This window comes from Stegostoma tigrinum, chromosome 23 (assembly GCF_030684315.1).
Source record: "Stegostoma tigrinum isolate sSteTig4 chromosome 23, sSteTig4.hap1, whole genome shotgun sequence".
NCBI lineage: Eukaryota > Metazoa > Chordata > Chondrichthyes > Orectolobiformes > Stegostomatidae > Stegostoma > Stegostoma tigrinum.
The window spans coordinates 42,612,193-42,637,627 of NC_081376.1; the positions used below are offsets into that span (position 1 = coordinate 42,612,193).

The 25,435-nt window shown below is 45.2% G+C and overlaps 1 protein-coding gene across 8 annotated transcripts in view; it reads right to left on the reverse strand.

Moving 5' to 3' along the window:
* Window positions 1-25,435, reverse strand: part of LOC125462212 (neuronal-specific septin-3-like) — a 411,217-nt gene that overhangs the window by 134,668 nt on the left and 251,114 nt on the right. The window contains exons 1-2 of one of the 8 annotated variants that reach the window (XM_048551951.2): window positions 12,180-12,228; window positions 10,211-10,244 (exon numbers count right to left, since the gene is read on the reverse strand). The exons of 4 other annotated variants lie outside the window; for them this stretch is intronic. Coding sequence is in view for 2 of the 4 variants with exons in the window: in XM_048551947.2 (XP_048407904.1) it covers window positions 3,734-3,767 (34 nt within the window). In the remaining 2 variants the exon portion in view is untranslated. Of the gene's footprint in view, window positions 1-3,733; window positions 3,992-10,210; window positions 10,245-12,179; window positions 12,406-20,390; window positions 20,522-25,435 lie in introns of those variants that run through there. 3 more of the 8 variants (XM_048551950.2, XM_048551948.2, XM_048551947.2) reach the window with 3 other exon arrangements.

Below are 25,435 nucleotides of genomic sequence, written 5' to 3' on the forward strand. Positions count from 1 at the left end.
TCCATTGAAGTAGTTTTGAAGAGTCGCGATGTTGGCAGCCAATTCTGACACTAACAATATGATAAAGGCCAGATGTAAACAAAAGTGCTGGAGATCACAGTGGGTCTGGCAGCATCCATGGAGAGACAGCAAGCTAACATTGCGAGTCTCGATGACTCTTCATCAGTCCAGTTGGCCAGATGCCTGGTGTAATTCCGTGGCTCCTCTTTGTAACAGAATCATGGGCTCTTCCATGTTTACCTAAGGGAGCAGACAGAGTCTCGCTGAAAGACAGCACTCCCTCAGTAATGCCTAATGGTGCCTAGAATTTGTCACCAAATCTGTGCACCTTAGAATTGTCACTAAGAGAGCACTGCACTGTAACCAGCAGCCCAGCTCATATATATTTATATTTTTAAGTGTGCGTTTATGCTGTTGTGGCTTAATTTAACTTTCTCAGGTAGAGGGATCTTTCAAGCCTCCCTCTCTCTCCATAAAATCACCTCTAGATAGCACCGCAGGCAAACTCAGCATCTTCAATATCCAGCTACTCAGTACCTCATCTCTTGTGAAGAAGTCATACTGGGCTCGAAATGTTAACTCTTGTTTCTCTCTGCACAGATGCTGTCAGATCTGCTGAGCTTCTCCAGCATTTTCTGTTTTAGCTCCAGATTTCCAGGATCCGTAGCGTTTTTGTTCTTATTAACTCCTATATGCTGTAATGCTCAGGCACTCAATGTGTGTGGAGATGGGGCGATAGCATAGCAGTAATGTCACTGGACTACTAATGTAGCAACCCTAGACAAATGCTCTAGGAACATTGTTTCAAATCCCATAATTGCATGTGGTGAAGCTCAATTTTAAAAAAATCTCAAATAAAAAGTTCACTGTGTCACTTTGTAAAAATCCATTTAGAACATCGAACATAGAACAATAGTGCAGAACAGGCCCTTCGGCCCTCGATGTTGCGCCGACCTGTGAACTAATCTAAGCCCCTCCCCCTACACTATCCCATCATCATCCACATGTTTATCCAAGGACTGTTTAAATGCCCCTAATGTGGCTGAGTTTAGTTCACTAATGTCCCTTAGGGAAGGAAATTTGCCATCCTTTCCTTATCTGGCTTACAGGTGATAGTGACTACAATATGGTTGATTCTCAACTGGTCTCTGGGCAATTAGGGATGGGCAATAAATGTTGGCCCAGCCAGTAATACCCACACATCCCACAATCAGCTTAAAGAAAGACAATACCAACCTTCAGTTATTCACTGGCTATACATTTGTTAACATCAAATTTCTTCTGCACCAACAGACAACTTCTATCCTGTTTCAGTTTTCAGCATTTGGAGGCTGGTCGACTACTTTCCCCTACCTACAGGTCTCTCCTTCTCCCATTGATAATCCATTATCAAGAAACTAAGATGTAGAACAAATGATTGTTGGCTCTGCAACTTGTTCAATGATTTCTGCCTGGCAACACAAACTCCACAGTCTGCTCTCTCCCCATTGCTACTTTAAAGTGTGCTGCTGATGACAGCTAAAGTGCCACTATTCTAACTCAATGCTTAACAGTAAAGGAAATCTTTCTCTGGTAACTGTAAACAGCTGGGCTCAGAGTCGGCAAGCGCTAAACTCCATTCATCAGCACCACTTCAATCAGAAACTGAGTTAACAGACCGGCAAACAAACTCGAGATAAGCATATCTCATAGCAGTTGGTATTGGAACAGAAGCCTGGTGAAAAATGTCGTGGAAACAGGAAAGTAAAATACACTGCATTCCTCTGACACCTGTTATAATCTTGAGTCATCCAAAAGCACTTTGCAAATGATAAAGTATTTTTGAAGTGCAGGCACTATAGTAATGGAGGAAATCTGGTAGCAAATTCCCATGAGTTAATGTGTTAATTGTGCTATATCGCATGATCAGCATGTCACTATGCCTTTAAGAGACACATTCTGTCAGTATATCTTTAAGAGACATGTTCATGACATCATCTCTGTATCACAGCATGTGACCTGCGAGTACAAAGCTCGCATTCTCCGTCTTACCTCAGATCACTTAAAGCATAATACCCTACTGAAAGTATGTTTCTCCAATAGGGCTAATTGCCTAATATTAGACCAGACACATTGATGCATGAGAAATATAATCTCTGCGTATAATAGTTAGCTATGATTAAGGCGGTATTTTTCAATACCATATGAATGATAACCCTTTTTCTGAAGAAGAGTCCCGACCCAACATCAATTTTCCTGCTCCTCTGCGTTCATCCAGTTTCAGGTTGTGTTATCTGACTCCAACATTGGCAGTTCTTACTGTCTCTGAGTGAGTGTTACCCATAACCCAGTTTCTTAAGTTAATGGAGATAACATGGGCTTTGCCACATCAGGTGAGATCCCCTGCTGGAGGCAAACTCATGATATTAATAGACAGATCATATGTTCTTTTTTTCTGTTGCAGGCTAAGGGTGAACTGTTGATCAGGAGGTCTGGGGTAACTCCCGCTCTTCAAAATAGTGCTGTGGGATATTTCACTGTCCCACCCGAGCTAGCAGATGGGCCTTAGCTTAACACATCACTTAAAAGATGGCTACTCCAACACCACATCGTTCCCTCAGGACTCAGCTGGGAACGAAATGCAGGATACGTTCCATTATCTGGAATCTAAACTATGACCTGGACAACTGAGGTTTCTGATGTAAGTTTAGATGAAGAGGCTAAAACAAAGACTATGACATTCTCCATCCTTTGCACCATCTCCTGAGCCATGTAATCTCCTGAAAGTGAGAGAGATCCCTCATCAAAACTGCAATTACAATACCTTGGGACAAAGCTCCATGATATAATACATTACTCATATTCCTGCACTTGATGGCTTCTCATCAGCCTGGGCTGTGAATGGCCCCACATTTAGAGCATGACCAAGTGTGGTTTTCAGATCATTCTGAGTTCAGTGCATGGAGTTATCAACAACAGTTGACTGAGTTACATGAAATGGGCGTGAAGTCAGTGAAATATCATGACTCTGGCACAAGAGACAGTGTAGAAGGCTCAAACAAAACACTGCTCTCATGGCAGTGGTGTGGATGGGTGCTGCCAGGGCAGGAGAGGGCACGTATAGAGGTGGGGTGGGCCACCACCATTAATGGCCCATGGACACTGCAAGGGTTGGAATGGACAATTTTATTTTGCTTTAATAAGATTCCTTTTTTAATATGTTTCTATTAACCATTTGGTGATGTTTTGTTCCATAGTCCCACTTGAAGCCTGAGTAACCTAATTATAGTTAACGAGGTGTGGAGCTGGATGAACGCAGCAGGCCAGGCAGCATCAGAGGAGCAGGAAAGCTGACGTTTCGGGTCTGGACCCTTCTTCAGATTTTATTCAGATGTTGCCTGGCCTGCTGCGTTCATCAAGCTCCACACCTCGTTATCTCAAATTCTCCAGCGTCAGCAGTTGCTACTATAATCTAATCATAGATTTGTTTTAAAAGAGTAGAGGTGGGGGGGTGGGCACAGTGCCATTGTCAGGGTAGAGGAGCCATCTCATGAGCTGGCACTCTGTTTGTGGATCCTCATTGTCACACTCTCCGTACCCTGCCTCCTGCTCAGAGATGTGCAGTCTCTGCTTCCACAGCTCCCAGCATGAACCGAGTCAAACCAAGACTTAAAATCAGACTCTGTTCCTCATTCTCTGCCCATTGGGTTTTTTGTCGCTGAAGGTTACAGCACCAGAAGTCAAATGGACTCACCTGAGCTGGGGGCAGTGCAGAAACCTGAATCCATTTCATGCCAAATGTGATCCCGGTACAGGATATTGAGGAAATGTCACAATCCTGTAGATCCAAGTCTTATTGGATGCATTATATTTTCATTTAATCCTTTGAAAGTATCACAACTTCACTGGAGATCTGTTATGTCCTTAAGTCTGCTATCCTCAGGGCACAACCCAAGCCAAGCAGAGCTGCTACAGCTTGAAGACTGGGAAAATGCACTCTCACAGCTCCTTAGCAACATTCCATTGAGGAATTCTCACGTTACAGTCCTAAAGACTCACCCTAAATCCCAACGTCTCCTGTGAGCAGCAAAACTCTTGTCACCGTTGCTCAGCAACAGAACTCAAAACAGCTGCTACGCAACCTGAGTTCTTTATATTTCTGAATTTCAATACAGGTGCTTGATACGCAAAACCACTCTTCTCACTGATGTCACCTCTGAAACAATTTGCGCTGTACGGTGTTTTCAATTTGAGCCTGTGTAATCTTAGAGTTCTTTTCATAATCAGAAAAAAAGAAAGAGTTCCTGTTTCTCTTGCAGCTAACACATTAAAATAGCCAAAACGACAAACAGTGTGGAAGTTGCTGCTTTTGTCAATTAGACATTGCATATACTACAAAACCTGGGGGTCAGATAAGAGTCCGTTTACAAAAAACAGATGTCGTAACCTTAACTTACTAGCTCTGACCCTGACTGTATAATAGATTAATGTTATCCGAGACCATGGAAATACTGTAATGAACTGAAAGTAGCGGATAATTCATTTGCACTGGAAATAAATGCAAAGTATAGTGGATGCTGGAAATTTGAAACCAACACAGAGATTGGAGGTCTGGCAGCATCAAGCAGAATTAACGACTTGAGTCCAGTATGACTCTTCTTTAGAAGATTCTGAAGAAGAGTAACATTGGATTCAAAGTCAGAACAGAATAAACCCCTGGTTCTGGTCACAGGTCATCCATCTAAAAGTTAACTTGGTTCCTTACCCGCAGATGTTGCAAAACCTGCCCGTTGTATTAAAAAAGCAAATTGCAGAAGGAACCCAATGGTTTTCACTGGTCATGATAATATGGGGAGTCAAAGAGCCACACAGCATGGAAACAGTTCATGCCGAACATAATCCCAAAATAAACTAATCTCACCTGCCTGCTCCTGGCCCATATCCCCTCCAAATCTTTCCTATTCATGTACTTATCCAAATGGCTTTTACATGTTGTAATTGTACCCACATCCACCACTTCCTCATGAAGTTCATTCCACATACAAACTATCCTCTGCGTAAAAAAAGTTGCACCCATGTCTTTTTTAAATATTTCTCCTGTCACCTTAAAAATATGCAAACTACTCTTGAAATCCTCTTCCTGGGGAAAAAACAATTATCATTAAATGTATCGATGCCCCCCATTATTTTATAAACTTCTGTAAGGTCACCTCTCAACCTCCTATGGTCAAGTGAGAAAATCCCAGTCTATCCAGCCATTCTTTGTAACTCAAACCTTCTATACCTGGCAACATCCTGGTAAATCTCTTCAGAACCCTCTCCAGCTTAATGATATCCTGCCTAGAACAGGGCGGCCCGAACTGGACTGAGTGTTCCACAAGATGCCTCACCAAAATCCTGAACAATCTCAACATGACTTCCCAACTCCTGTACTCAAAGGACTGAGCAATGATAGCAAATGTGCCAAATGCCTTTTTAACCAGACTGTCAATATGTGAGGCAAACATCAAAGAATTATGTACTTGCACACCATGTTCCTCTGCTCTACAACACTACCCAAGGCCCTACCATTAATTGTATAGGCCCTACTCTTGTTTGTTTTACCAAAATGTAATACCTCGCATTTAGCCAGATTGAACTCCATCTGCCATTATTCAGCCCATTGACCCTTTTGATCAAGATTCCTCTGTTATCTTAGAAAACCTTCTTCACTGTCTACAATGCCACCAGTTTTGGGGTCGTCCTCCATCTTACCAACCATGTCTCCTATATTCTTAGCCAAATCGTTCATACAAATGACAAACAAAAGACCCAGAAGCGATCCCTGTAAAACACTGCTGTTCACAGGCCTCCAGTCCGAAAAGCAACTTCTCTGTCTCCTGCCATTAAGCCAATTATGAATCCAATTGGCAAGCTCACCCTGAATGCCATGTGACCTAGTTTTGCTAATTAGTCTCCCGCGCTGAATGTTGGATGAGAGATCCCAGATGAACGAGGGGTTGTTAATGATAAAGCAGGAAGGAGACAAGGCCAAGCCTTCTGATGTGTTGGCCTTGTGGACTACAAACTGAGCAGAGGAGGGATGTTGGGAGTGAGGTGAAAAAAGGCACCATTTTGGCCACGGTCCGGACTGAGGGGATAAGGCATTCAAGGAATGTCCAATTCAAATCAGAATGATGAAAATATTACCAAATAAGAGAGTGAATTTGAACTGCATGAACACTATGTTGGCCACCTCAGCAGAGCAGTCTGGTTATAGACCCTTCTTCCGCCATTTACAATCCGACACTTCCGCCATTTACAATCCGACCCCACCACCCAAGACATTTTTCCATCCCCTCCCCTGTCTGCTTTCCGGAGAGACCACTCTCTCCGTGACTCCCTTGTTCGCTCCACACTGCCCTCCAACCCCACCACACCCGGCACCTTCCCCTGCAACCGCAGGAAATGCTACACTTGTCCCCACACCTCCTCCCTCACCCCTATCCCAGGCCCCAAGATGACATTCCACATTAAGCAGAGGTTCACCTGCACATCTGCCAATGTGGTATACTGCATCCACTGTACCCGGTGCGGCTTCCTCTACATTGGGGAAACCAAGCAGAGGCATGGGGACTGCTTTGCAGAACACCTCCGCTCAGTTCACAACAAACAACTGCACCTCCCATTCGCAAACCATTTCCACTCCCCCTCCCATTCTCTAGATGACATGTCCATCATGGGCCTCCTGCACTGCCACAATGATGCCACCGGAAGGTTGCAGGAACAGCAACTCATATTCCGCCTGGGAACCCTGCAGCCATATGGTATCAATGTGGACTTCACCAGTTTCAAAATCTCCCCTTCCCCCACCGCATCCCAAAACCAGCCCAGTTCGTCCCCTCCCCCCACTGCACCACACAACCAGCCCAGCTCTTCCCCTCCACCCACTGCATCCCAAAACCAGTCCAACCTGTCTCTGCCTCCCTAACCGGTTCTTCCTCTCACCCATCCCTTCCTCCCACCCCAAGCCGCACCCCCCACTACCTACTAACCTCATCCCACCTCCTTGACCTGTCCGTCTTCTCTGGACTGACCTATCCCCTCCCTACCTCCCCACCTATACTCTCTCCACCTATCTTCTTTACTCTCCATCTTCGTTCCACCTCCCCCTCTCTCCCTATTTATTCCAGTTCCCTCACCCCATCCCCCTCTCTGATGAAGGGTCTAGGCCCGAAACATCAGCTTTTGTGCTCCTGAGATGCTGCTGGGCCTGCTGTGTTCATCCAGCCTCACATTTTATTATCTTGTAATTCTCCAGCATCTGCAGTTCCCATTATCTCTGGTTATAGACCCTGCTGACCTTGATATCTGTTCTGTTTGCAGCCAAACAGAGCATGGCAAAATTTCTCCCATTGCAAGAATTCTCGTGCTTGTCTCTGCCTAGCCTGTCCCAGGATCTTGGTGTTGTCCCAGTCGAAGTCGTGGTTCTCCTTGTCCATGTGGATTGAGATGGGTGAGTATTGGTTTACATGGACCAAACCACATGGACAAGGAGAACCACGACTTTGAGGCAGAGACAAGCACGAGAATTCCTGGAAGCATGGCACTCCACGAAGCATGCTGTTAATAAACACATTGAAATCGACGCCATATACATTCCACTATGGAGGAAACCCGGAAGTGAGGCAATCCATCGCAACAGACCCCAAAGTTCAAAAACAAAGCGGGAAAACACACCGACGCTTCATCAGAGGCTGCACTGAGGATGTTACCGAGCATGATAACGAAACGTCTGCAGAACAACAAACCAGCTCGGCGAGCCAACCAACCTTAACCCCCACAACCCGAGCCACAGATCTACTCCAAAACCTTAGAAACACAAGATTGGTACTTTGAACATGGAACATGAGGATGGGTGCCATCTTGAGGAGGGTGCCGAGCTTGGGGAGGGACACAATGGTCATGGCTCTCCAAGTTTTCATTCCATTCCGTAAAAAGTGGTTCCCTGTTCACAAGAATTTCCCCAGCCTGGCTCCTCCCAGGTGCTTAGTGTCCCCCCAAAAACACGGAGTAATAGACCTCATCACACCTGGGGGCATGTGACTGGGGCAGGGCGATGACCAGGCCAACACTACTGCCCCCTTAGGGGAGAAATTTAAAATCACTAGTTCTGGCCAACCAAGGAAATGGTTTTACCTCAAAGAACAGATTAAAACCTTCTGCAGATCCTGGCAAGGATGTGGCAGCCTCGTTGGACATATTTTAGTTGGATAATATTGACTTCTTAGACATGTTTAATCAACTTGTTCAGAGATGTCACAACATACGTCTGGAGCAGGTGGGACTTGAAATCAGGCCTTCTGGCTCAGAGGTAGTGACACTGTCACCTCACCACAAGTGCTCCTCAACTTTATTGGGATATGTTGGTTATTTTGAGCCTTTTTTGGAACCTGAAATTATTTTAGATTATTACAGCCCTTCCCTTGTCCAATCCTGCTCTGGATTTTAATCCTTCAATAAATCTATTTCAAAACTGGATTATCTGGCAGTTCAAACCTGCAATTAATTTTGATATGAAAGCTCACGCCCTCACAGGCAAGTGTGACTAGCTACATTTGAAGATAATTGTCAAAAGGAAGACACAGTGGAGGAAAGTAAGGAGTGTTTTATTTTAAAGTTGTTGACGCCAGTTATGAATGAGAGCACGATGGCTGGGAAGGAGGTGGAAGCAGATTCAATCGCAATTTTCTGAAGGCAATTTATTTTTTATTCACTCCTGCAAATGTTAGTTTCACTGGTTTGGCCAGCAGTTAGTGCCTGCCTCTAATGACCTTTCAGAAGATGATGCCTTCCAGAACCAGAGGGAAGGTGCACCCACAGTGCTGATGGGGGAACTCGAGGACTCTGAACCGTCAGTGACAGAGTTCCAACTCCTGACAGTATCTGGTCTTCAAGGGAACCTACAAGCTCCTGTGCCTCTGCTGTCCTTACATTCCTAGGTGGTAGAGCTCTAGGGTTTGGGAGGTGCACTCTTTTGGGCCTTGGTGTCAGGCTGGATCAATACCAGAATAATAAAATGTGAGGCTGGATGAACACAGCAGGCCAAGCAGCATCTCAGGAGCACAAAAGCTGACCTTTCGGGCCTAGACCCTTCATCAGAGAGGGGGATGGGGGGAGGGAACTGGAATAAATAGGGAGAGAGGGGGAGGCGGACCGAAGATGGAGAGAAAAGAAGATAGGTGGAGAGAGTGTAGGTGGGGAGGTAGGGAGGGGATAGGTCAGTCCAGGGAAGACGGACAGGTCAAGGAGGTGGGATGAGGTTAGTAGGTAGTGGGGGGTGCGGCTAGGGGTGGGAGGAAGGGATGGGTGAGAGGAAGAACCGGTTAGGGAGGCAGAGACAGGTTGGACTGGTTTTGGGATGCAGTGGGTGGGGGGGAAGAGCTGGGCTGGTTGTGTGGTGCAGTGGGGGGAGGGGACGAACTGGGCTGGTTGAGGGATGCAGTAGGGGAAGGGGAGATTTTGAAACTGGTGAAGTCCACATTGATACCATATGGCTGCAGGGTTCCCAGGCGGAATAACTCGTACATGATCTAGCTTAAAACATTAGCAGGACAGGTCCCCTACAGCTATGCTGCTGTCACCAAATCTCCAAATGAAGCACAAATCCAATACAGCAGGGGCTCCTTATATTCAAAAGAGGCCTTCCAATGGCAGTAATGAAGAGGGATTTCACAGCACAAAGGACATTACCTCCAAACCATATTTAGAAACGGCTGCTGGCTACTCTCTGACTAAGCAGCAGAAATGGCCCACACTGTGACAAACAATCCAACAGATCACTGCAGACTCTGCTAATCACCGCGGAGTGACTATCAGCAACGGGATGGTCCTCTGCATCCTGGTCTATGTTTAGATGGGCTGCAGATTGGGAAGGTAAATGTGAATGACCTGGAAACCCAGAGCAGCAAACAGAACTCCATCTGTGCTTTTCCAATCTGAAAAATCGGAACAGAGCTACATAAACGAGCATCAAGTTAAGCAAGATACAGTAGATAACTGCAAGAGAAGAACTGTTTCATGCTCTGTATCACAATAGGCACTACTTAGAATCAATTTTATACAATCCTTTTCACTCAAAACTTCAAACTTCCAGATTCAATCTAAGCAAATTGCAAAAGATCATTGGCGAATGGGACAAGTGTATTCAGTCCCTCCAACCTACTCAACCATTCAGAACTCCATCTCTTACCGCAACTTCATTTTCGTGCCTGAAGTCCATTTTCCTTGATTACCATAAAGCACAAGAGAACATTGTGAGACATGGATCACAAACTGAGTTTTGAGAAGTTAGTGTGCATAATAAAATCTTGATTATGAAGGACGGTATTCTCGACAGAAGAGGTGGCGAATTTATCTTCTGATCCGAACGTGAGACTGAGGGAACAGGTGTTATCTTGTATCCACTCTCCTCTTTTTACACACGTGACAAATGAGACTAAAAGACATTGGAGCAGAAAATGGCTATTCAGCCCATCGAGTCTGCTCCACTATTCGACGAGATTCAATGATCCAATAATCCTCAACTCCACTTTCCTGACTTTTCCCACTAACCCTCGATTCCCTCACTGATTAAAACTCTATCTCAGCCTTGAATATACTAAATGGCCGAATTCAACAGCCCTCTGCAGTGAAGAATCCCACAGATTCACGCCCCTCTGAGAGAAGAAATTCCTCTTCATCTCCAATTTCAATGTGCAACTCCTTTTTTCCGAGATTATGTTCTTAATCCCAGACATTTCCACAAGGGGAAACAACATCTCCACTTCTACCCTGTTAAGTCACCAGAGTTGGATGTTCCAACATGATCTCATTTCATTCTTCTAAACTGGAATCCCTATGGTGTGGAAGCAGGCTATTTAACCCACTGAATCCACACCAACCCTCCAGAGAGCATCCTATCCAGATCCACCTATCCCTGTAATACTGCATTTCCCATGGCTAATCGAACTAGACTGCACATCGCTGGACACTAAGGCCAATTTAGCATGGCCAATCCACCTAACCTACACAGCTTTGGGTTGTGGAAGAAAACCAGAGCACTCACAGGAAAACTACAGAGACATGGGGAGAATGTGCAAACTCCATACAGTCACATACACACACACACATACACGCACACAAACACACACAAACACACACATACACACACACACACACACAAACACAACACACGCACACACAAAACACAACACACACACACACAAAACACAACACACAAGACACACACCACACACAACACAACACACACACACAACCACACACAACAAAACACACCCACAAAACACACACACCACAAACACACACATCACATGGACACACAACCACATATACAAAACACACACACAATAAAACACACACACCACACAACACAGAACACATACACACACACACCACACACACATACAATAAAACACACACACACATTAAAACACACACCACATACACAAATACACACACAATACACACACACCACACGCACACACAACCACACAGACAAAACACACACACCACACACACACAACATACATAACACACACACACACACAACAAAACACACACCACACACACACACAACAAAACACACACACCACACACACACACACACACACACACACACACGCACATGCAGACAATCAAACCTCTTTCACTTCTGTCACAGTCCTGGCCCTACAACTCCAGAACCATCTGTTCCCGAACACTGCTGAAACCTTTACCAAGCCCCTCCACCCCACTAGTCCACATCAGGAAAGCTGCTGCTGAAGCAGGCTGCGAACATATTTGCAAAGATTCTCACACAAATGCACCATCAGCCTGAGGTAATTAATAACTAGGATGAACGCACATAATAGCAAAGGCAATGTACAGCTAATGAGGCCTGGGTTCTTTCATCACTTGACTGCTGAACAATACCTAGCCCCACAGAACAGTTTAAATCTTTCCAGCTTGATTTGCACAGGATCAAGGTATATTTGAAATGCAGGCTGGCCAGCATGGGCATAACTGTCAGACGGTACATAACACTGCAACCTTTCAGGAGAGACAGATTTTTTCCTTTCACTACCCCCTCAGACCCTGAAATGTCACATTAACCTGGAATCACAACCATGGAAAAGACCTGATCTAATGAAAGAGGATCACAAAGCTCTTCACTGCCTTACCTTCTTTCATCCAAGAGATTTCTGTGCTCTCTCCAGACCAACTTGCGGCCCTTGCTCCCCTCCCCACCACCCCACCCCCCCACCCCCAACTCGGCTTAGCCTGGTTAAACAGATGATTCGGCGGTCTAGTGGCCCCTCTGCTTGTATCTGCAGCCAGAGCAGGTCCAAATAAAATCTTCCTGCACTGAGCAAAGCCTTGCAAATGATGAGCAGGAGAGCTGCTTTCTTGCTTTTGGTTAGCAGAGCCTCCCCTGGTTGCTGTCTGCATCACACACACACACACACACACACACACACACACACACACACACACACACACACACACACACACACACACACACGACTAGAATAGTAATAAGGGTACATCAGAGGCTGTGGGAGCAGGCTGAGATTTCTCGGTTTCCCCCCCTTTCTCTCCCTGCTGCCTTCATTGTTTGAATGCATTCACTTGAAACAGACTGGCCAGCGAGCCTCATTTAACCTGCAGCTGGCAGCCTGTAGCGCTGCTCTTCTCTCCAGACTGGAATCTTACTCGGCCAGTGGACCCAGTCTAACTGAAAAGATGCTCAGCAGAATCTCCTGATGAGCCCGGCCTAACTGTGGCTTTTGTTCCTCCCTGGCATGCACAATCAAACAGACAATGACATCTTGGGGACCGGATTTCCAGTCTGGCTGACTGCCCAGCCGTCAGGCTGGCACTAGGTTGGGCAGTGGGTCTGCTCAATCCTCCCTTCCCCCTTCACCCCAGCAGCAGTAAGTACGCCAATAGCTCCACTGCCTTGATCAATTCATCTTCATAATTGGCTTCTTCTGAATGACCTTACTTTGATTCTTCCAGTCAGCGTTGTGTAAATGCATTTACCTGTTTTATAGGTAACAGTCGAGACTGGATTGGGCAGAGGTTCACTGGATGATGGAAAACTATAAGAGAGGGGCAATGGCCTAGTGGTATTATCGCTGGACTGTTAATCCAGAGACGTAGACTATGTTCTGGGGAGCTGGGTTTGAATCCCCCCACGGAAGTTGGTGGAATTTGAATTCAATAATAATCTGGAATTAAGAATCTAATGATGACCGTGAATCCATTGTCAATTGCCGGGAAAAAAACCCATCTGGTTCACTAATTTTCTTTTGGGAAGGAAGCTGCCATCCTTACCTGGCCTGGCCTACACGTGACTCCAGACCCACAGCAATGTGATTGAATCTTAACTGCCCTTTGGGCAACTAGGGATGGGCAATAAATGCCATCTGGCCAGTGACATCCTCATCCTGTGAATGAATATTTAAAAAAAGCTATTACTCCTCAAAGATAAAACCAGCTTGTGATATGAGTGTGGCTACTTGAAAACCAGGGCTTGAGGGTGATTTCTATTGATTGCAAGCTTTGGGCCGAACCTTTGACCCTGCTTAGGGAAAGGAGGTTAAATTCACACCAGCCCCTGGCTCTGTGCTGACCTCATGAGAAGCTCCACAAAGGCCTACTGTCAAAAGTTCTTATGGTGCAGTGGTAGCTTCCCCGCCTCTGGGCTGGATTCAAGTCTCACCTGCTTCAGAGCTGCAACTAAATGCTTGCAAGTTGATTAGAAACACTGGTCGGTGGAAATTTTCCCAGGAGACTTCCACGTCTTCTGAGTTGCACAGCAAGGGCCCAGTGCTTCAGCAGGCAGGCTGCTCTCTGGAGGAGCTTCCACCCTCCCCCTGTGCCCCCCACCACCACCGCCACCACCGCCCCCCCCCCCCACACCCCACCCCCGCCACCTCCCCAGGGGTGCTTTGTGTCACTGCTGAGGCCATTATTTTAAGTGAAAGGTAAGGAAGTTGGTGACTGGGTGCCTCATGGCTGATCTGATTTTAACTTCAACTCTATATTCCTGCTCGCCCCTGACAGATAATCTTTTACCCCTTTGGAAATCAGGAATTCACCTGCCACTGCCTTGAGAGTATTTTAAGATTCTATATCCATCACCTCTTGAGACAGCGAATTCCAAAGATACTCAACCCTCAGAGAGAGAAAAAATCTTAGAACTGTCCCCTCTCTCATCAGGCTCTTGCTAATTTCAAGCTGGAGGGGCCCTTCAGCCTCTAGCAGCCAATCTCTAAGCCCACCCTCTCATCACCCATTGGACCTTTCAGAGCAAGTATATTTTCCAGTGACTGATCTCCATAAGCAGAGGAAAATCCGACCCTTGCTTGACTAAAATTTCTAAACGCTGCAGCTCAGGTCCAATCAACTTTCTGCAACAGGAAGAATGTCTCTTCACGAACTTGGAAACTGACAGACACACTCTTCAACATTCATATGATAACAAAGGGATTGCTTGAAGCTTCAGCCATGCACTATAGCTGCATAAGCCCAACAACAGCTAATGTACAATGGATGGGTTAGTCTGCAGAAACCACTGTGGGCATCTTTGGACTAACACCAGAAGCCTGGTCAAACACAATGCTGATCCAGGGCTACTGAAGATGAAAGCTATTGATTGGACCGTGGGTGCTACTGGCTAGGAACACCATCATTACAACAGTATGTGAAATTTCCATCCTGTTCTGTCTCTTTTGTCAAGCATTAATCTCACGAGGTGAGCAAAGCAGTTTCAGGAGGCTAAGGAAATTTGGCTTGTCCATAAAGATACTTACTAATTTTTATGCATGCACCGTAGAAAGCACTGTATCTAATTACATTGCAGCGGGATATGGCAACTGCTCTGCCCAGGACCGTATGAAACTACAGAGAATTGTAGACATAGCCCAAACCATCAAGCAAGCCAACCTTCCATCCACTAACTCCAAATATATTTGTTGCTACCTCAGAAAGGCAGCCAGCGTAATGAAAGATCCTTCCTACCTCAGTCATAATCTCTCGCAACCTCTTCTGTTAGGTAGAAGATACAAAAACTTAAACACATGTACCAACAGATTCAAGAACAGCTTCTTCCCTGCGGTTATTGGACCTTTGAATGAACCTCCCAAATTTTAAATTTAATGTTGACCTTGCTCTTTGTGCCCCTTCTCTGCAGCTATAATGTTGCATTCTTCACTCTGTTCTATTACCCTAATGCACTTTGTATAGAATGGTCTGCCTTTCTATAACTTCACAGGGGGAGGCGATGGCCTGGTGGTATTATTGCTGCACTGTTAATCCAGACACCCAGATAATGTTACGGGGCCCCCAGTTCAAATCCCACCACAGCAGATGGTGTAATTTGCACAGAATAAATGTCTGGAATTAAGGATCTAATGATGACCATGAATCCATTGTTGATTGGCGGGAAAAACCCTTCTCGTTCACTGATGCCCGTTAGGGAAGGAAACTGCCATCCTTACCTGGTCTGGCCTAAGTGACTCCAGACCCACAGCAATGTGGTTGACTTTAATCAGCCCTCTGGGCAATTAGGGATGGACAATAAATGCTGCCTAGCCAGCGATGTCCTCATTCCTTGATTGAATAGATGGGAAAAACATCAGCAAGGGGAAACTGATTAAATCTGGAATTGAAAGATAGTCTTAGTAATAATCAGTATGACTGCTACATAAACATCAGGTTGGGTTCGCTAACGCTTGTTAGGGAAGGGAAATCTGCAATCTTTATCAGCTCTGAGGAAGGTTCACTTGACCTGAAATGTTAGCTGTGATTTCTCTCCACAGATAATGCCAGACCTGCTTAGCTTCAGCGGCAATTTCTGTTTCTGTTTCATTTTTACCCAGTCTGGCCCAAAAGTGACTCCAGATCTACTGAGGAAACTTCCATCCTGGACCCAAAATGTTTTTCTGTAACTCTGTTTTCTTCTTCAGAGATGCTACTAGACCTGCTGAGCTTTTCCAGCAACTTTGTTTTTGTTCCAGATCCACTGACTTGGAAATAGCTGAGCAAGTCACAGGTAATTCGATAACAAATGATGGCCTTGCCAAAGATGCCCAAACACCATCAAATAATATTTTATTTTAAGGCCTATCAAAGATTTACAACATTCTAATATTCATTCATTGGGTACTTGGCTCTAGGCATACTTGTTGTGACACGGAGTTGCTGCAGGGCCATCTTGCAGATGCTGCTGAGAGAGACGGAGAGACTGAGGGAGAGTCCACATCAAATGGGCATAATTTAAGAATGGAGCTAGTTGACCTCAGGAAGCACTCCTTCACACAAAGGGTCATGCAAATCTAGGGCTCTTCCCCCCAGTGCCATCCCACACAGAAAAGCTGCTGACACTGGGATCAATGGAAAAAGTGACAACTAAGATTTTGCTCATTGACAGGATTGAGGGATATCAGAAAAACAGAGTTACAATACCAACTATAAAAGATGATTGTGAGGCTGATTCACTCACTTCATTCTCATCTCCCAGTTGAAGATTCAGCTTTGAGTCATCAGTTAGGGTGATCAAACCTCATCAAAGGAGAGAATTTTAGTTGCTGACCCATAACTCCAATGAGATCTGAGCCAGATAAAGCATGAAGAGAATCGCAAACTCCTTTAAGGAAATAAAATGGGCACTCAAGTCCCATTCTCTCTCAGTTCCATGGAATGAAAAACAGAAGGAATAAATGGAGTGAAAGATATGGGGAGAGATAGAAAGGATAAAAACGTAAAAGAATAAGGTATACAATCCTAAAAGAGGGAAGATTGGAAAGGGGTGTCCTTATGGTAAAAGTGTACCTTGCTCATAAACAAGAGTAGGTTCTTGCTGGCACATTGACCTCAAAAGCAATGCTGAATAATCTATTGGCTCTGTTCCATTGCCTTGGACAGCAAGCCCCGCCACTCTCAGAGTTAAAGATTTTATAGAAGTATGCAAAATTCCCCAATTTACCTTTCTTTCAGACTCAGGTTTGCAGAAAACATGGACCAGGTTTGTGCACTGAGACAGAATTGCAACTTATTCAAATAAATACAGTGCAGCTATATCTAACCATTAGAACTGTTGATGTATAACTATACTGGTTAATATTGTAATTCCTTCATAAAATTTCAGTAAATCCCTACCTGCTCCTTTGCTGCCCCTCTTGCCCGATTCTAGCCCCTTTCTAACCCTCGCCATTCCCAGTAAAGGCTGTTACTCACTGGATATCCCCTGAAAGTCTGGCATCCCCAGGGCCTGGACCCATCTTTAAAAGGGCACCATACACCCAGATGAGCACTAGCATTCCAAATTTACCCTGCTCAGTTGTTCAGAAGATATCAGACAAGGAGAAAACAGGCTGAGGTTCTATGTCAGGGACCTAGAGGCTCTGTTGGAAGGGGTAGTCTGGAGGAGGACCACTGTTCTTCCTGAGAGGCCACAGAGCTAGGTTCCAGATTACCACCCAGGGCAGAGTTACGTCCATGCAGCCAACCAAGTAGGAAGAAGATTAACGGCCTGCTCTGTTCCACTGGGGTTAAGTAACACACATCTCACTGTCATTCTGCCCATCTCCAATCCACCCTTCCCTCACTCTCATTCCCCTTCACTAACTGCTGCCTACTCACTTGCTCTAGGCACCTTGCCACCTTCAACCCACCTACACCAGCACAGAAATTTCCAGGTCCCACCACAAGGGTCCTCCTTGACCCCCTCCACAAGACAGTTTTGACGATCATCCCCCATTAACTCAGGACTACTGCCAAGCTGGGCATCCTGCTTGCCTGTGATAATGGGTAAGGCTCTGAGCCTGCAGGTAGGCGCTATGTGACAGAGCAAACCCCGAGACGTAGCCTGGTCCAATCAGTGATCGGGGTGCCAGTCCAGGAAGAGTGCCTGCTACAGTCTTTCAATGCTGGTTACTGATTCGCCCCGAAGTGCAGGTCTCAACTTCCCTGGCATTCAACAACTGTATCGGAGCGGTGCTAAGGGTTGGCAATTATCCAAAGCTAATACCCATGCATGGGGGTGTGGTGTGCATGGCTGGTGCCCATGGAGTATGCCCTAAGATGCTATTTTGTGGCAGCCAATGGTGCACTGTTTGGAGCCCATGGTGAACTGACCTTCTCCAGTGCCTGGCCTGACTCCCATATTGAGAATTCTCAGTGACCAGTCTGCTTGCAATGGATGGCGGGGTAGGAAGCTGCATATTGAGAAAGTGATAACAATGCGTGGAGCTGGATGGACACAACAGGCCAGGCAGCGTCAGGGGAGCAGGAAAGCTGACGTTTCAGGTCTGGACCCTTCATTTCTGAAGAAGAGTCCCGACTCGAAATGTCAGCCTTCCTGCTCCTCTGATGCTGCCTGACCTGTTGTGTCCATCCAGCTCCACACCGTGTTATTTACAATGTGGGTCATCACTACTTTGTGAGACTCTCACTCCGACACCAAGAACCTAGATAAAAGAGGCAGCAAGTTGTACCCAATATCCAAGATGCCTTTGTTGGATTTCTCGCCATGGCCAATATTGCTCAAGTTTCTACGAGATTCCACCCATTGACTAGCACAGCTGGCTTCAGGCTCATACTGCCTTGACTCAACTCTCATTAGCTTTTCCTGAGTCTGGCGAGAAGAAGCATATTTAGTACAATGACTGGTGATGGAGTCAAAGTTGTAGGTCACCAGATGTCACTCAATAACATGTGATTATTGCTCAGTTTGAAAGAGGCTTTCAAAAGGACTGGCAATAATAGAACATAGAACAGTACAGCACAGAACAGGCCCTTCAGCCCACAATGTTGTGCTGACCATTGATCCTCATGTATGCACCCTCAAATGTCTGTGACCATATACATGTCCAGCAGTCTCTTAAATGTCCCCAATGACCTTGCTTCCACAACTGCTGCTGGCAACGCATTCCATGCTCTCACAACTCTAAATAATGTTACTAGAAGTTTCTACCAACAGATTAGGCTGTGAATATGAAATAATTATTCAACTTATTCCAACAACATTGCAACAATTTATATTGATATAGCACCTTTCAGTTAGATGTTCTTCACAGGACTATCAAACAGAATTTGCCACTGAGTTACAGATGTGGAGGTACTAGGGCAAGTGGCCAGAAGTTGCTAGAGGTAGCTTTTAAGGAGAGCCCCTTAAAGGAGATGAGAGAGCTAGGGTAGAATTCAAGAGCTGAAGGCATAGCCACCGCTGATACAGTAAATGAAGAAAACAGACAATAGGGTGGCACAGTGGCACAGCGGTTAGCACGGCTGCCTCACAGCACCAGGGACCCAAGTTCACTTCCACCCTGAGGTGACTGTCTGTGTGGAGTTTGCACATTCTCCCCGTGTCTGCATGGGTTTCCTCCCACAGTCCAAAGATGAGGTGGATTGGCCACGCTAAGTTGCCCATACAGTGTGGCTAGCTAGATGAGCCGTGGGAAATGCAGGCTTATAGGGACTGGGTAGGGGGATGGGATGCTCTTTGGAGAGTCAGTGTGGACTCGATGGGCTGAATGGCCTGCTTCCCTGCTGCAGGGATTCTATGATTAGATGAGTAATCAAATACTATCTGGACCAAGCCAGAAACTATAATTACAAATAAAACCTGTGGTGAGGCAAGCGGCCAGAATTTGAGCGTGCAGCAATCTACGGGGTTAGGATGAGAGGAGGTCACAGGGATTGGAAAACAAAAAGGAGAATTTTTACAATCGAGGTATTACATAATAATGTAGATCACCAAGTACCAATGTGCCACTGATAATTCTGTTGGGTGTGCAGAACACATTGCTTATAGCCTGTGGCTTTTTCAAATTTCACAGCAATACCACTCGTGTGCACATTCCTGCACGTAACTGAACAATATATCATTTGCAGAACACACCACATATAGCTAATATCATATATTTTTACAATCATCCATCTGTACATATGCACTTCAGTTTGAATGATCTTAGTTCTGTCTACCGATGTCACAAGCCAATTTTGTTTCAGTTCCCTCACGAACACGAACAATGCAACTCTCTGATTTATGACAACTTGCAAAAGCTTTCCGAACAGTTTGTTATTTTGTTCTACACGGGGAGACAGTTCCATCTTTTCTTAACAAAAACTGACACCATAATCTCCCCAGTGGAGAGTGTACAGAACAGCAAATCGTACCATCCTCAAGTATAAAGGAGACAAGAAAAGAACAGGAGCTGCACATCTCCACTGTGCACTCCACAACTCACTTCCCTACAGGCAGCACGCCAGACAATTCAGGCTGAGCAGGAGTGAAACCAAACTGCCACAAGACTGCAGCAGCTATCAGTTACAGAGCCCTGATGAGGCAGTGCTAAACGACGAACATGTTAGCATATATTTACCCAGATTATCCAAGGTCTTATGAACGCTGCCTTCTCTTTCAATACCTGCCAGTGCACTGACTGCTGCAGACTGCAGCTCAGCAGTCACAGTGGTTATAGTGTGTGCACAGAGAGTGTTAGTGTGCAGCCACAAGTACTCAATATTAAAATGATGATGTACTTCCTCCAGCATGAATCTCTCTTTCCTGTTGATCTCTTTGTGATGACAACATGTAGTACACAGATGGGTTTCTTTTTAAAGTTTAAAGTGAAACTGAGGCAAGCTCCTGAGTATTCTGGGCACAAGGAAAGCAAAGTCATCTTGGATCTTCCGTGTACAGCTGAATAATTCTGGGGGAGGGGAAATAATGTACATTTGGCAAATTCACAGCATTTCTAAGTGTTTTATAGCTGCTGAAGTCCATTTTAGAAAAACACAGTCAGTATTGCAATGTAGCAAATTAGGTAACTGCATTGCCCACACTGAGGTCTCATGATCAGTGTTGAAAAAATGATCATGTGGCTTGCTTCAGTGACACTGGCTGAGCAACAAATATTGAGCAGGAGACTAGGGACAACTCTCCACTCCTCTTCAAAATATGACCAGGGGTTCTTTTATGCTCACCCGAGAGGGTTTTAATATCTCACTCAAAGATGGCATCTCAGACAATGTCGTGCTCAGCTGCACTGAAGCGTCAAACCCGGGTTTTGGAGCAAATCTTGAGCAGGATCAAAACCACAGCCTCCTGGTGAGCTGTAAAGCACAGCCATGAATGAGCATTACTCCTGAGCTTTTACTGAGTCAGCACTTTTGCCATCTCTCACCTTCAGTTTTGGTTCATCCAGTGCTTGCACACAAAAACAAGAGGGGGAGAAGGAAATTCTTTGGGGTATTTTTGCGGTAAAAAGGTTTGGAAATAGCGAGAAGTAGAGAGCTGTCATCTGCAGCTGCCCCATGGTGCCAGCCCCAGGTGTTAAAATTGTCCCTGTTGAACTGAGAACCCAGATTTGAAATTCCCAGTTGGAATTGTTGTAGTGTGCACAATAAGCTTCTTAAAAAGCAGAACCAGTGCTGTACTCTTATGGCGGTACGAACTTTGCAAGCCTTTTTTTACTGATTTATTACTGTCACATGTACCTAGGTACTGTGAAAAGTTTGCTTTGCATGCAGATTATAACATATAAAGATCATAGGGTTATAGAATGGAGCGAGGAATACAAAGTTACAGCTGTAAAGAAGATACACAAAAAGCAGGATCAACATTACACTTGAAACTTGTGAAGTCCATTCAGAAGTCTAATGACAGTGAGGAAGAAGCTGCTCTTAAACCTTTTGGTATCTTTTGCCTGACGGAAGAGGTTGGAAGAGATTATGACCAGGCTGGGTGGGATCTTTGATGATGCAGGCTGCCTTTCTGAGGCAGTGACATATGTAGATGGAGTGAATGGGCAGAAGGTTGCTCGGAACCACACTGGGAAACTCACACGCTAGGCAGTGCTAGAATCTTTGGGGTTGTGTACATTTCTGCTTCCATCGTTGATGGGGCCTAAAACATTCAGCCCAAGAGCATAGCCTAGTATGGTACAGGAGGAGGTTGGTCTGCTCCCTCTGCCAGCACTGCCCTCCGAAGCTGAATACAACTTTCCGTACAAGGTGAAAAAAAAGACCTGAATTCTTCTAATGCCTTTTGCCACCTTCAGACATCCTATAACGTGTGGCTTTTGAAGTTTGGTGCCTGCCTGTGATCTGTTTCAGGGTCAGAGGAACACAACACTTCTCCAACCCCCACAACCTCAAAGCAAGAACTGTCTCTGACAGGGCCCTTTATCCAAAGTGGGCCTACCAGCCAGAAACACACAACTCAGTAAAATACAGCGGCCATTTTGTGCAAACTTCCACGATTTTAGCAGTTTGAAAACAAGCAGATAACCTGCTTTGGTGGAGTTGTTTAAGAGACAAATAGCAGCCAGAACACAGAAACATAGAAAATGGGCCATTTATTGTCCACTTAAGCTCAAGCGGGCAGTATAATGTCTTAGGTGCCCACTGTAGTATGGCTGTTTTATTGTAAGTGGGTGTACAGGAAGTGAGCTTGCCTCCTGTTGAAATTTGCGAGCCTCCCTCCCTCATTTCACATTAGCCGTCAGTGGTCTGTAAAATTCAGCCCATTGATTGGCTCAGTCTCTTCCATAGCCATTAGCGATTGAAACCAGAAATTGAGCGCCGGTGCTGTTCAGAGTCTTCCAGGCTGACACCTTCAGTCACCGTTTCTGGCTGTGTTACTTAAACAGTATTGGGCAATAAACTGTACTTTCACAATGCATAGCTTCAACTGGTTAATAAAAACATGATTTGAAAACCTTCCTGTACAGTCCATTCCTCTTCATTCCAGGTTGCAATTATTCAAATGTACTTCTTTAGCATTTGTTTCCTGCCTTTCTCTTAGTACACTGCTTAATGTGAAAGAAAATCTCAAGTAACTGAATTATCAGGGTCAGATGGCCTATCAAGACGCAGGCATTTAACGAGATGCTGCAATGCCGGCACTTAATAATGACATGTTGAACAATTTGCTTCTTTTTCCACTTTGTCCTCTGCTTATTTCCCACACTCATGATGACACTTGAACGTAAGAAAATCCCCTGACTGTATTTGAATCACAGCTGACTTATTTCCTTTTCACTGTCTCCCAACCCTTACAAACTGGTCTGAACTTGTCATGACAAGGTAACTGATTAATACTTTTTATTTTAAACAAATATTATCCCAGAGCTGAGGTAATGCACACTGTGCAATGTGTGTTCTTATGGTTCATTTCTAGCAGTAAACTTTGCAATCAATGGCCGATTGACTCAAACCCTTACATTACTGATGGATTGCAGACTGGTAACCATGTTGGAGTGGCAAATACAAAGACTAAAAGTCAAAGCACTGGGATTTTGTTTTGTTACTGAGTTGTGTGTTTCTGGCTGGTAGGCCCACTTTGGATAAAGGGCCCTGTCAGAGACAGTTCTTGCTTTGAGGTTGTGGGGGTTGGAGAAGTGTTGTGTTCCTCTGACCCTGAAACAGATCACAGGCAGCTACGAAGCAGACAAATACCAGCACGGCCTGTTTGGAAGGACAGCCACACTTCTCCGAAATGTAGAAAAAACACTTCTCCAACAGCCTCTGGCATAGTCATGAATGGGCCAAATGGCCTCCTTGTGCATTTTAACATTTTGAGTATATTCAGTACAGCTCTCACCATTGGCATACTCCAGTTGCAGTTTATGTCATCTACAAGATGCACTGCAGCAATTTACCAAGGCTTCTTTAACAGCACCTCCCACAGTCCTGGCCTTCAATTTCTAGGTTGTGAAGGGCAGCTGTCACATTGAAACACCACTCCTTTGAGCCCCACATCATCCTGAATTGGTAATATGTCACTGTACCTTCAGTGTTGCAGGGTCAATATTCTAGAAACCCCACCCTAATAGCGCAATGTCCTAACATTCCAAGGACTGCAGTGTTTCAAGAAGATGTTCTGTCAGTGCGATTAGGGAAAGGGCAATAATAAACGATTGTGACACCCAATATCCCATGAAGGAATGTAAGATTTCCCCTTTGATACAACTGAAAAGAAAAGAATCAAATTTACCAACATTCCCTTCAGGAAGGCAGCGTAGGGGCGCTTCAGCAGCAAAAATTGGACAGCGAGGTAGGTATACCAGTAGATGATTTTGCCCACATTCCCAAAATCACGATCGGCAGCTTTCCTTAACTCCCAGCAACTCTTGACTGTGGGGCAGTTTAACTACGCCATTGCACAACAGAGAAAACATTCTCCTTAGCTTACTTTCAGTTCTGTCCCCGACTTATGGGACATTTTTCCACTGCAGAGCAGGAGGTTGAGGAGTGACCTTACAGAAGTTTATCAAATCATGAGGGGTGAAGGTAAGGTGAACGGCAGGTGTATTTTCCCAAAGGTGGGGATTTCAAGACTAGGGGGCATATTTTTAAAATGAGAGGAGGAAGGTACAAAAAAAGACACGAGGGGCAAACATTATACACAGACAGTGGTTTGTGTGTAGAATGAAGCTCCAGAGTGAAGCGGTGGATGTTACAATATTTAAAGTACATTTGGACAAGTACATGAATAAGAAAGGTTTGGATGGATATGGGCCAAACGCAGGCAGGTGGAACTAGTTCAGTTTGGGATTATGTTCGGCATGGACTGGTTAGACTGAAGGGTCTGTTTCTGAGCTGTATGACTATGTCTGCAGGGCGGTTAACGATATTAGTTGCAATATTGTTGCAATGTGGAAAGCCATGCAGAAATGAGCAGGACAGACATGCATGGGTCACTGAGAGGGTCCCACCGTAATCTTTAAACTTCAATGTGTGCTTTGAAGTGATTGTGGCTATAAACCATTGTCTCTGAGCTGACAGCATAGCCATCATGATGTCCCATTTTGAGAGAGGAATAGTGCTATTACTGCAACTAAGGCTGGAAAACTGCATTGCCCCACTAATCCCATCGCTAAATTGGTCATTTTCCACATTGCAAAAGTGTCACAAGTAACATCATTAATTGCTCTGCAGATTCGGTGGGCCGAATGGCCTAATTTCTGCTCCCATGCCTTGTGGTATTATTATCAAGGGTTATGGGGAGAAAGCAAGAGAACGGGATTGAGGAACTTATCAGCCATGATTGAATGGCAGACCAGACTCAGTGGGCTGAATGGCCTAATTCCTGCTCCTATGTCTGATGGTCTTAAAATCATGCAGGGTTGCAGGCAGAAGGTGGGGAGTGGCTGTATGGTAATTGCTCCTTTGGAGCACCAATGGAGACACAGTGAGCTGAATAACCTCAGTCTATGCTGTAACCAGTTTGTGATGATTCCTCGATTGTCAGTTAATGAGCTTTTGGAAGTTGTTGTAAAAATCAGCAAGCTACAGCTCAGCGTAGGACCAAAATCACAAAGGTACCACAACCTAAAGTGGGATGTTTGCTAATGTGTTACTAAACACTGCGCCTTCTGTTACAGTACTGTAGCTGCTGCTTTGTGAATGGTATGTTGTTATA